Raw genomic sequence first — 12,460 nt, 5'->3', positions numbered from 1 at the left:
CTGCATGATAGTAAACACAGGGGTTTACCTCCCTTATTCTTGTCCCTACATACTTCATAGCTTATTTTTTTTTTTATTTTCCCAAATATATCTCAATATAATTTAAATTATTTTAAAATAGGTCCCCGAAAGTTGCATAGGCAACATATGGAATTCATATAGGATTTTTGGGACGATTATCATTTTTATCAAATTTTTTCGTCCTATCCAAGAAGATGGTCCTACCAATAATCTTTTCAGTTCCTCCTTTATCTCATTTATTAGTGGGATGTGATTTATTTTGTATAAGTTCTTTAAAGACGAGGTCAGTTTAACCTCCAGGTATTTTAATTCTCTTTCCCTCCATGAGAAGGGAAATTCATTTTGCTAAATTTTTTTTTCCGTTATCGGGACGTTAATATTCAATATCTCTGATTTTACCAGGTTAATTTTTAGGTTTGACATCTCTCCATAGTATTTCATTATTCATTATTTTCAATAAGTTAGGTAAAATCATTTGCATATGCTGCCACTTTGTGTTCTATCTCCCCTATCCGTACCCCTTTTATATTTATACTGTTTCTTGCTGTTGCTAAGAGGAGTTCTAAGGATAGCACAAATAACAGGCGAGAGTGGACACCCTTGTCTTGTCCCGTTATATATCTTAAAAAAAATCTGATAACGAACCATTGACCTTTCCTGCAGCTGAAGGTTGGCTATAAAGCTTCCCTATGCACTCTCTCATCTTGGGCCCAATTCCCAGGATCTCCAACATGTCTAGCATAAAGCCCCAATCTACCCTATCAAAAGCCTTCTCTGCATCAACTGACAAGATCAGTACAGGGGATTTTCCTCTCTTACTTTTCTGTATAAGGAGTAATGACCTTAACCCATTATCTATTCCCTCCCTCCTAGGGACAAATACCACTTGGTCCAAATTAATCCACTCTGGCATTAGATCTTTCAATCTAGTTGCTAGAACCTTTGTGAATAATTTAGTATCTGTATTGAACAGTGAGATAGGCCAATAACTAGCACATTGGTTCCCATCTTTCCCCTCTTTTAATATGAGCTTAATATATGCTTGCAATGACTCCTCCCTCATCTCTGTCCCTTCTCCTAATGCATTCATGTATACCCTCAATTTGGGGACTAATTGTCCTTGAAATGTTTTGTAATATCTCACGGTGTATCCATCAGGAACTTTGCGAATAATTTAGTATCTGTATTGAACAATGAGATAGGCCGATAACGAACACATTGGTTTCCATCTTTCCCCTCTTTTATTATGAGTGTAATATATGCTTGCAATGACTCTTCCCTGATCTCTGTCCCTTCTCCTAATGCATTCATGTATACCCTCAATTTGGGGACTAATTGTCAGATGTTTTAATAGTTCTTCTCCTAAAATTGGTAAATTCGCTTCTCTTAAATACCTTTGCCTCTGTCTTGTTTTCTCCTCTTCCCCCCCTTTCAACTGTCTCCGGTTTATGCCATATAATTTACTATAATACATTTTGAATATCTTAGTGACATCAGCGGTCAAATACACCAGATCTCCATTGTCATCCTTAATTTTCTCGATATACTTCCTAGATTTCTTCTTTGTAGTCTCATTAAGTATTTACCCAGTTTATTCCCCCACTGATATCTCTCTATTGCCATCATATTAAAAGTTTTTCGCACTTCTTCCTCCATTAAATTGCCTAATTCCTCTCTCTTTTTTATTATTTGCTGCTATATGTCAACTGCTATTCTTTTTTATGATATTATTCCAGCTTGTGTAATTCCCTTAATAGCGTATTAACTTTCTTTTGCCGTTCCTTTTTTTTTTTTTTTTACCCCAATCGCTATCAGAATTCCCCTGATATATGCCTTATGGGCTTCCCAGACCGTGGCCACTGAAATTCCTTCGGCCTCATTTTTTTCAAAGTACTGCTCTATTTCTTTTTTTATTCTCTCTTGCGTGTCCTGATCCTGGAGTGTCTCATTTAACTTCCACGTATTTATTTTATCCTGCTCCCTACCCCATAATAATTTTGTTGTAACTGGTGCATGATCCGATATTGTTGTGACTTCTATATTGACTTTAACCAATGACTCCAGTAGTCTATGTTCCATCAAAATATAAACTATTCTTGAATATTTCACATAGGGTAAAATGTATAGTCTCTATCTCTGGGATGTTTAATCCTCCAGATATCTATTAGTTGACACTAATATAGCATTGTTCGTATTGCTTTCCGACTTCTACTTCCCTCTCTCTGCACATGCGACGTGTCAATCTGAGGATCCATGCAAAAGTTAAAATCTCCTGCCACAATCAATTTACCCGTTTTATAATCTAGAAGTCTTCCCAGTATATTCTTGAGGTAGGCCTCGGGTTTCTGTTGGGGCAGTAAATATTTGCCAATGTACACTCAATTTCTCCTTCAGAAACAAAAACCACCCCTCGGGATCCTTCAGCCTCTCCTCCAATTTAAATCTTAAATTCTTCGCTATACCAATTGCCACTCCTTTAGCCCGCTTAGTACGTGAATCAGCATAATACCAGGTTGGGTAATATCTAGAATATAATTTTACATTTGTTTCCTGTTATAAATGTGTTTCTTGTACAAATGCTGTTCCAATAGATCTTTGTTGTAATTCTCTGAGGATCTTATGCCTTTTTCCCGGTATATTTAGTCCCTTAACATTACAAGTCATAAAACTGACCTTCTCCATCTCTCTTGTATTTCTCAGGCTTTTCTCCTGCAGAGGTAGATATTTCCTTATTGTGCTAGTATTCGCACTTTTTTTTTTTACCCCCCCCCCCTCCCCTTTGGCCGATCTCTTTAAACTTTGCCACTGAGTTTGCCATCGATGCACAACTGCTGTATTGCCATCGATGCACAACTGCTGCCCTTTCAGACAGCTATAAAAAAAAACCCATGTGCTATTGTATCCAAAAACTGAAAAGGTTTTGCATTTAGTTACATTTTAAAGAATGCAAGTAGTTGTTGAATAATGCAATGGTAGGCATTTGGCAGCAGTAGCTTCAAAGCTATGGTGGTCAATGGAACACTGTTCAATGACCAACTGTAAATATTTCTTACAGGGCACTTCTCTAGAGTATCTCCAGTCCTCTGGAACTCCCTGCTCTAGTATATCCGGTCAGCTCCTACCCGGTCCATCTTTAGGTGATCATTAAAAACTAATTTATGCAGGGAAGCCTATCACACCTCCACCTAAGAACTGTACTTGAGTCACCTTCCTCAGATCACCCCCTGCAGCAATTACCTTTTGTACCACCTCCCCCTCCCTTTAGATTGTAAGCTCCATGAGCAAGGTCCTCTTATTCCTTCTGTAAGGAACTGTATTGTACTTGTACTGCCCCCCTTATGTTGTAAAGCTCTGCGTAAACTGTTGGCTCTGTATAAATCCTGTATAATAATAATAATGATAGACACTTCAATAGCACCAAAGTTTTATTAGATCAAGACTAATAAAATCTCCGAATTACACATTTCAGTTTTTATTTGCTATAAAGGGGTAGTTTGGCTTTAAACTCTTTAAACTAACAATGTCTATCCTATAATTTTTTTTATAGAGGTTTTGACATCCTTATTTCTCAGGCTGTAAATAAATGGGTTGATAGTCGGGTTAATGATGGTAAAGACTATACTGATGGTTCGATCATAGGTTGGTGAGTAGATGGACTTTGGCCGAAAGTACATGAATATTACCGTGCTGTAGAAGAGGATGACCATGGTGAGATGAGATGAACAAGTGGTGAAGGTCTTTCTACTTCCTTGGGTTGACTTTAGGGTCAACACTGCTTTGATTATGAGTATATAGGACCCAAGGATTAAAAGCACTGGAGTAAAGATATCAATGGAAGATGCAACTAAGTCAACTGTCTGCAAAGTGACTGGCAAGTCAGAGCAGGATAGAATAATTATGACGGGATAGTCACAGAAGAAGTGTTGGATTACCCAACCACAGAAGAGCTGAGAAGAAGCCACCCAAACAGTGAATGTAGAGTGGAGGCAAGCAATACTCCAAGAAAAAGCCACCAAACAGATACATGTTCTCTTGTTCATCATCAAAGTGTACTGTAGGGGAAAACAAACTGCACAGTAGCGATCAAAGGCCATGATGGTCAACAAAAAACTATCCATGTTGGCCACTACTAAGAAGAGAAAAAGCTGGCAAAAACAGCTTTGGACAGAGATGTGGGTGTCTCCAGACAGGAGACCATACAAGGCCCTGGGGATGATAATGGAGGTAAAACATACATCCAAAAAGGCAAGGTTGCTCATCAAGACATACTTTGGGGTGTGAAGTTGGTGCTGTGACATAAAAAGCACAAAGATGAACAGATTTCCTGTAATGCAGAGGATATACGCAGTCAAGAAGAAGCAGAGGGCAGGCAAAAGTAGATGAGGCATATCAGAAAATCCCAACAGGACAAAACCAGAAAAAGTCTTATTTTCATGAAGCTCCATATGTATATTAACCAGTTATGTATATGACAAAAACACGTAGATTACTGGATGCAGCACATCTGAAGAAAGTGAAAATTTAGTTTTAAAAAATAAGTCAAATAGACATAACACACAACTAACAAAATAAAGGGACTATGCAGACCAAAGCCGAATACAACGAAGGACAAGTCACACATATACAATACTTATTGCGCGACCCAATGGAAATAGCTATGTAAGCTTTTGTGAGTGGTGTCACAATAGCCATAGCAATCCACATAGCTTCTATGGGGTCTGGGGGTGGATATGAGTCCCATTAAAAGAACTGTCGGAAAAAATTAAACATAGAAAATGTTTAAAAATTACAAATCCAGTACTGTATTTTTAAGATTTGAAAAAGTTGCTGTTGACACTGACTCTGTACCTCTGGTGACTTTTCCAAACAAGGAGATCTGACATCAGACGTACAGGAGGAAACCGCAGAATCGTTTGTAGTCACAGGTCCCCTTTATAGGCTATGCAGTAAGGGCAATGTGTTCAGCTGCCACTGCTGTAGTGTAGATTTATTCCCTCTGGTCAACTCGGTCAGCACTGAAATTAACCGCATATGTCTAAAGCAATCTTCTTCAGACTGTGAAAAGCCCAGTGACAAGATAGTTGTTTGCAGTTCTACAAAAAAAGAATTTTAGTAAGTTTTAATTATGTAATAATATAAAATATTTTAAAAAATGAACTGCGCTAACAAAAAGTGAAGCAAATGTGGAAACATTTTTAAAAAAATGTGCGTTAATAGTTTTTCAAAAGCAAACATTAATCAAATATTGTATCCAGAAATCCGGATAAATTACTAAAAAGTCCACGTGATAAAGTCCTCTATAATGTGCATAAATGTAAAATCACAAGTCAGTTCTCCACCACCAAGATGAAGAGAGTCTAAGCTGGAAATGTTTTTATTGAACAAATCTTGCATCCAAAAAACATTTTATACAAAACTAGAAAAATAAAATAAATAAATAACTAACCAGATCTGTTAGACATCACAAAACTATCCCCACACAGGGTTAAACCTATATATGGCCTACAGGCCAAAGTACATGCAAAACAGGGCCATCAGACCCAAAAAGTCCATCATCCTGTGGAGAAAGAACTCTAAGACCCTGTAAGGCAGAGAGAGTCTAAGCTGGAACCACCACCAATGGAAAAGCCCTACCAAGTATAAATGACCATCTAAAAAGTAATTTCTGATGAAACACATAGGGAGGAGCTACATGCTGACGTCATCGCATTCCAGTGATCCTGGAAGTGAGGGTGGATTTGCAGTATATGCCTACCGGATAACGTTTTTTTATTGTGCAGCTATCCATGTGAGTGTAATACATAGTTTAATGTTTTTAAGATTTTACACTATGTGGGTTGTTTGCTTTCATATCTTCTCATGGGTACTGCTGGTATGGTGATGGGAGGAGGATTTCTTTGAGGATACCTGATGTTTCAGAAGAGTACCAACAGGAGTGATGTGTTCCTGGTGCTGTCTTTATCCATGAACTCTATTGTGTATGACATTTTTAGTTAGAGGGTCATTTATAGGTTGTAAGCCCACATCTGTTCCATTGGTGGTGATTCCAGCACGGACTTTCTACATCTTGGTGGAGGAGAACTGACATTGGATTGTGCTTTTACTTTTATGCACATTACAGAGGACTTTACCACATAGATATTTTGGTGATTTATCTGGATTTTGGATACATTATTTGATTAACGTTTGTCTACTTATGAAAGTAGACATTTAGACATTAGAGCACATTTGAAGCTCTTCAGGGAAGCCTACCCCACCCTCACCTAACAGCCGCTGCCCTTCCCTCCTCCTACCACTCCATCCCCCACAGCCATTTCCTCCTGTACCTCTACCCCCTCCCTCCTAGATTGTAAGCTCGAAAGAGTAGGGCCCTCTTACCCCTTGTGTGCTATTTGATGTTACTGTACTGTTTAATGTATTGTCCCCCCCTCTATTGTACAGCGCTGAGCAAACCCTTTGGCGCTATATAAACTCGATAAATAAATAAATAAATTTGAAAATAACAAAAATTTCCACATTTGCCCCACATTTTTTGGCTTAGCTCATTTACTAAAACACTTATATTCTCTATGACAAATATCTGATACTGGAGTTGCGGCTCTTTAAATATTTTATTTTCATACACAAACACAATTTTTTGTTTTGTTTCTGAATAATATAAAATATTGTGATGGTGATTATTATTATTATTGCTACAACTCTTACTGCTAGACCACATCTTTCAGCACTTGCTTGGTGTGGGGTGGGAGAGCATGAAGTCCAGTAGTTTATCTGTAAGTAGTAGTTATCTGGAAAATGGCATTTATGATAAGATCATGACAGCAGGGAGGTTGCCTAGGAGGACCCCATCAAAATGTAGCCATTAGGTCCCATCAGCTGTAGTCACACCCCTGGCTTCTGCATCTCATAAAGAACACTATGCAGCAATGGTTGAAAATGGTAGAGCATCAATTTAAAGTGATGTGAAAAAGTATGTGCCCCGTCCTGATTTTTTTTTTGCGTATTTGACGCACTTAAATGATTCTGTGCAATGTAGATGTAATGTGCATGGGAAAACTTTCAGCAATTAAGAAAGAATAATAAAAAAATGCATCAGGAAGTGGCAGTAGCACCTCCTAAAGGCCTGTCAACCAACGCTATACAACCTTCTGTTGTCTGTCTGAAAGAAACCTTTATGTTTTCATGTGGAAGCTTCATAATTCAGACTATTACCTGTCATTGGCCTGGACACAGTTCATATTGTCTGTAGCACTCTGTAATGCCAGTTCTCATCCTCCAAGGACTGTACTGCAGTCTCATATGCAACCTGTGGGAATGGGAACTGCTCAAAGCAATGTCTGAACCGCCACTGGTTTTATAGAACAGACGGGACACAGAGCTTCTTGTCACATCTGACAGTTGGAATCCTCAGAGATCTCAGCATTTCCCACATGGCACAATTATAGCTCCGAGCTGTCAGCTATGCAGGGAAGCTAAATCATTATTTGATTAGGAGAAGAGTGAGACCTTGTTCTAATACTGACATATAAATCCTAGATTTAGGGATGAGGGTTGGATTCATTGCTATCATGGGTCAAATTTGTTTGACCTAAAAGTTTCAAGGTTTGCTGCCAGAAGTAACGAATATCCTATAATGCAGCATATTGCCTTTGCCCCAGGTCATCTGAGTTTCAAGAGGCAATAATTTGAAGGATCGGATAACTCTGCCCCCTTTTTTTTTAAATAACACTTGGGCTTCCAGCAGCCTTATTGTCACATACATTGAAACTATGAAGGGGGAACTGGCAATTCTGTTTAAGGAGAATTTTTTCTAATTTGAAATTGGTTCATGTCCCACATGGCAGTGCCCAGCTACCCATGCCTTTAATTGACAGTAGCTGGATTAATAGACCTATAAATGACCAGAATTGCATAACAAGATTTGTCCCACATAGACTTCAATAGGGTTCACAAACCTCGTACTTCAATCAAAATGTTTTTTAATTTGAACCCCAGCAGCTTCACTCATCCCTATTAGAGATGAGCGAATCGAACCAGGCGAACCGTAATTCGATACGAATTTCAGGAAAAATTCGATTCGCGTCGAATGCGAAATTTTGCCTACTTCGGGTGCGCGAATCGAAATTTTCCCGATCAGCCTGCAAAAGTGTCCCTGCAGAGAGCTCCGCTATTTCTGACATTTCTCTGACAGTTCCTTCACATGTACAGCGGTTGAAACATTGTATCTATTAGTTTCCATTTAGGATACAGATGTTTCAACCGCTGTACATGTGAAGGAGCTGTCAGAGAACTGTCAGAAATAGAGGAACTCTGCACATACACTTTTTGCCGGTTTGGAATTCTTATTTTCATCCTACTTCTTCTTCTTCTTCTTCTTCATCCTCATCCTCAGAAGAAGAAGAGGATGAGGATGAAGAAGAAGAAGAAGTAGGATGAAAATAAGAATAATTCCAAGCCGGCAAAAAGTGTATGTGCAGAGTTCCTCTATTTCTGACAGTTCTCTGACAGCTTCTTCACATGTACAGCGGTTGAAACATCTGTATCCTAAATGGAAACTAATAGAAACAAATTGTATCTATTAGTTTCCATTTAGGATACAGATGTTTCAACCGCTGTACATGTGAAGAAGCTGTCAGAGAACTGTCAGAAATAGAGGAACTCTGCACATACACTTTTTGCCGGCTTGGAATTATTCTTATTTTCATCCTACTTCTTCTTCTTCTTCTTCATCCTCATCCTCTTCTTCTTCTGAGGATGAAGAAGAAGAAGAAGTAGGATGAAAATAAGATTAATTCCAAGCCGGCAAAAAGTGTATCTGCAGAGCTCCTCTAAGTGTATTTGCAGAATGTCATTTATGGAAAAAAATAGATACAATGTTTCAACCGCTGTATGGAGTGAATGTCCCAGAACTGTCAGAAATAGACTATTTCTGACAGTTCTGGGACATTCCCTCCATACAGCGGTTGAAACCGCTGTATGGAGTGAATGTCCCAGAATAGTCAGAAATAGACTATTTCTGACAGTTCTGGGACATTCACTCCATACAGCGGTTGAAACATTGTATCTATTTGTTTCCATAAATGGATCCATTTATGGAAACAAATAGATACAATGTTTCAACCGCTGTATGGAGTGAGTGTCCCAGAACTGTCAGAAATAGTCTATTTCTGACAGTTCTGGGACAATCACTCCATACAGCGGTTGAAACATTGTATCTATTTTTTTCCATAAATGACATTCTGCAGATACACTTAGAGGAGCTCTGCAGATACACTTTTTGCCAGCTTGGAATTATTCTTATTTTCATCCTACTTCTTCTTCTTCATCCTCATCCTCATCCTCTTCTTCTTCTTATGAGGATGAGGATGAAGAAGAAGAAGAAGTAGGATGAAAATAAGATTAATTCCAAGCCGGCAAAAAGTGTATCTGCAGAGCTCCTCTAAGTGTATTTGCAGAATGTCATTTATGGAAAAAAATAGATACAATGTTTCAACCGCTGTATGGAGTGAATGTCCCAGAACTGTCAGAAATAGACTATTTCTGACAGTTCTGGGACATTCCCTCCATACAGCGGTTGAAACCGCTGTATGGAGTGAATGTCCCAGAACTGTCAGAAATAGACTATTTCTGACAGTTCTGGGACATTCACTCCATACAGCGGTTGAAACATTGTATCTATTTGTTTCCATAAATGGATCCATTTATGGAAACAAATAGATACAATGTTTCAACCGCTGTATGGAGTGAGTGTCCCAGAACTGTCAGAAATAGACTATTTCTGACAGTTCTGGGACATTCACTCCATACAGCGGTTGAAACATTGTATCTATTTTTTTCCATAAATGACATTCTGCAGATACACTTAGAGGAGCTCTGCAGATACACTTTTTGCCGGCTTGGAATTATTCTTATTTTCATCCTACTTCTTCTTCTTCTTCTTCTTCATCCTCATCCTCTTCTTCTTCTTATGAGAATGAGGATGAAGAAGAAGAAGAAGAAGAAGTAGGATGAAAATAAGATTAATTCCAAGCCGGCAAAAAGTGTATCTGCAGAGCTCCTCTAAGTGTATTTGCAGAATGTCATTTATGGAAAAAAATAGATACAATGTTTCAACCGCTGTATGGAGTGAATGTCCCAGAACTGTCAGAAATAGACTATTTCTGACAGTTCTGGGACATTCCCTCCATACAGCGGTTGAAACCGCTGTATGGAGTGAATGTCCCAGAACTGTCAGAAATAGACTATATGGATCCATTTATGGAAACAAATAGATACAATGTTTCAACCGCTGTATGGAGTGAATGTCCCAGAACTGTCAGAAATAGTCTATTTCTGACAGTTCTATGACATTCCCTCCATACAGCGGTTGAAACCGCTGTATGGAGTGAATGTCCCAGAACTGTCAGAAATAGTCTATTTCTGACAGTTCTGGGACACTCACTCCATACAGCGGTTGAAACATTGTATCTATTTGCTTCCATAAATGGATCCATTTATGGAAACAAATAGATACAATGTTTCAACCGCTGTATGGAGTGAATGTCCCAGAACTGTCAGAAATAGTCTATTTCTGACAGTTCTATGACATTCCCTCCATACAGCGGTTGAAACCGCTGTATGGAGTGAATGTCCCAGAACTGTCAGAAATAGTCTATTTCTGACAGTTCTGGGACATTCACTCCATACAGCGGTTGAAACATTGTATCTATTTGTTTCCATAAATGGATCCATTTATGGAAACAAATAGATACAATGTTTCAACCGCTGTATGGAGTGAATGTCCCAGAACTGTCAGAAATAGTCTATTTCTGACAGTTCTATGTCATTCCCTCCATACAGCGGTTGAAACCGCTGTATGGAGTGAATGTCCCAGAACTGTCAGAAATAGACAGAAACTGTCACAGAACTGTCCTTCTTCTCATCCTTCTCCTTCTTCTCATCCTTCTTCTCATCCTTCTCCTTCTTCTCATGCTTCTCCTTCTTCTCATCCTTCTCCTTCTTCTCATCCTTCTCCTTCTTCTCATCCTTCTTCTCATCCTTCTTCTCATCCTTCTTCTCATCCTTCTCCTTCTTCTCATCCTTCTCCTTCTCCTTCTTCTCATCCTTCTCCTTCTCCTTCTTCTCATCCTTCTCCTTCTTCTCATCCTTCTCCTTCTCCTTCTTCTCATCCTTCTCCTTCTCCATCTTCTCACCCTTCTCCTTCTCCTCATCCTTCTCCTTCTGCTTCTCCTTCTCCTTCTCCTTCTTCTCATCCTTCTCCTTCTTCTCATCCTTCTCCTTCTTCTCATCCTTCTCCTTCTCCTTCTTCTCATCCTTCTCCTTCTTCTCATCCTTCTTCTCATCCTTCTCCTTCTTCTCATCCTTTTTCTCATCCTTCTCCTTCTTCTCATCCTTCTCCTTCTTCTCATCCTTCTTCTCATCCTTCTTCTCATCCTTCTCCTTCTCCTTCTTCTCATCCTTCTCCTTCTCCTTCTTCTCATCCTTCTCCTTCTTCTCATCCTTCTTCTCATCCTTCTTCTCATCCTTCTCCTTCTTCTCATCCTTCTTCTCATCCTTCTCCTTCTTCTCATCCTTCTCCTTCTTCTCATCCTTCTCCTTCTTCTCATCCTTCTCCTTCTTCTCATCCTTCTCCTTCTCCTTCTTCTCATCCTTCTCCTTCTCCATCTTCTCATCCTTCTCCTTCTCCTTCTTCTCATCCTTCTCCTTCTCCTTCTTCTCATCCTTCTCCTTCTTCTCATCCTTCTCCTTCTCCTTCTTCTCATCCTTCTCCTTCTCCTTCTTCTCATCCTTCTCCTTCTCCTTCTCCTTCCTCATCTCCAAGGGCATTTAAATTAAAGGTACAGTGTTCTGCACTAATTTAAAGGCTCTCTGAAGCCTAGAAACCCTTTTTATAAGTCATCTTCGTAGCGAATAAATTCGCATCGAATCGAATTTCTTCCTGAAATTCGCCGAATCAGCCGAATCGAATTTTTGAATACTTCGCTCATCTCTAATCCCTATTGATATTAATAGAGATGAGCGAATCGAAGTAGCCGAAGTGGAATTCGAGTCGAATATCGGAAAAATTTCGATTCGCGCCGAATCCGAAAAATAGCCTAATTCGGACGCGCGAATCGAAATTTTTCCGAAAATGGCGGCTGACATGTGCGGCGACGGAGCGGGGATGTCTGGGAAGGCGCGCAGACAAGGCGCGCTGACCCATAATGCATTCCTCAATGACATGTGATCGCATCAGCCAATCAGCAGCCAGCCAGCTAGCACTGTGTAATGGTCGAGCTATAAATAGCGGCCATTTTGGAATTCTTCATTTGCCTGCAGTCATTGAACAGAGGCAGACCGCTCTGTATTAGGGACAGGGACAGAGTTAGGGCCACAGAAACGATACTTGGGGACAGAGAAACGATACTTAGGGACAGAGAACTATTACTCAGGGACACAG

At 39.4% G+C, this 12,460-nt stretch overlaps 1 protein-coding gene across 1 annotated transcript; it reads right to left on the bottom strand.

Annotated features, from left to right (window-relative positions):
- Window positions 1-3,433: 3,433 nt before the first annotated feature.
- LOC149436163 (olfactory receptor 1L6-like) lies at window positions 3,434-4,607 on the bottom strand. The gene has a single exon (XM_089661934.1). The coding sequence runs from the start codon at window positions 4,464-4,466 to the stop codon at window positions 3,546-3,548; it is 921 nt and encodes a 306-aa protein (XP_089518060.1). The 5' UTR covers window positions 4,467-4,607; the 3' UTR covers window positions 3,434-3,545.
- Window positions 4,608-12,460: the final 7,853 nt, after the last annotated feature.

This window comes from Staurois parvus, unplaced genomic scaffold, assembly GCF_062004578.1.
Source record: "Staurois parvus isolate SC_StPar_1 unplaced genomic scaffold, SC_StPar_1.0 ptg001411l, whole genome shotgun sequence".
NCBI lineage: Eukaryota > Metazoa > Chordata > Amphibia > Anura > Ranidae > Staurois > Staurois parvus.
The sequence above is the reverse complement of the archived record's forward strand: the minus strand, read 5'-3'. Positions and strand labels throughout refer to the sequence as shown.

Bases quoted from the DNA above. Each gene is read 5' to 3' on its own strand.
- LOC149436163 (XM_089661934.1), bottom strand. From the start codon at position 4,466: ATGGAGCTTCATGAAAATAAGACTTTTTCTGGTTTTGTCCTGTTGGGA.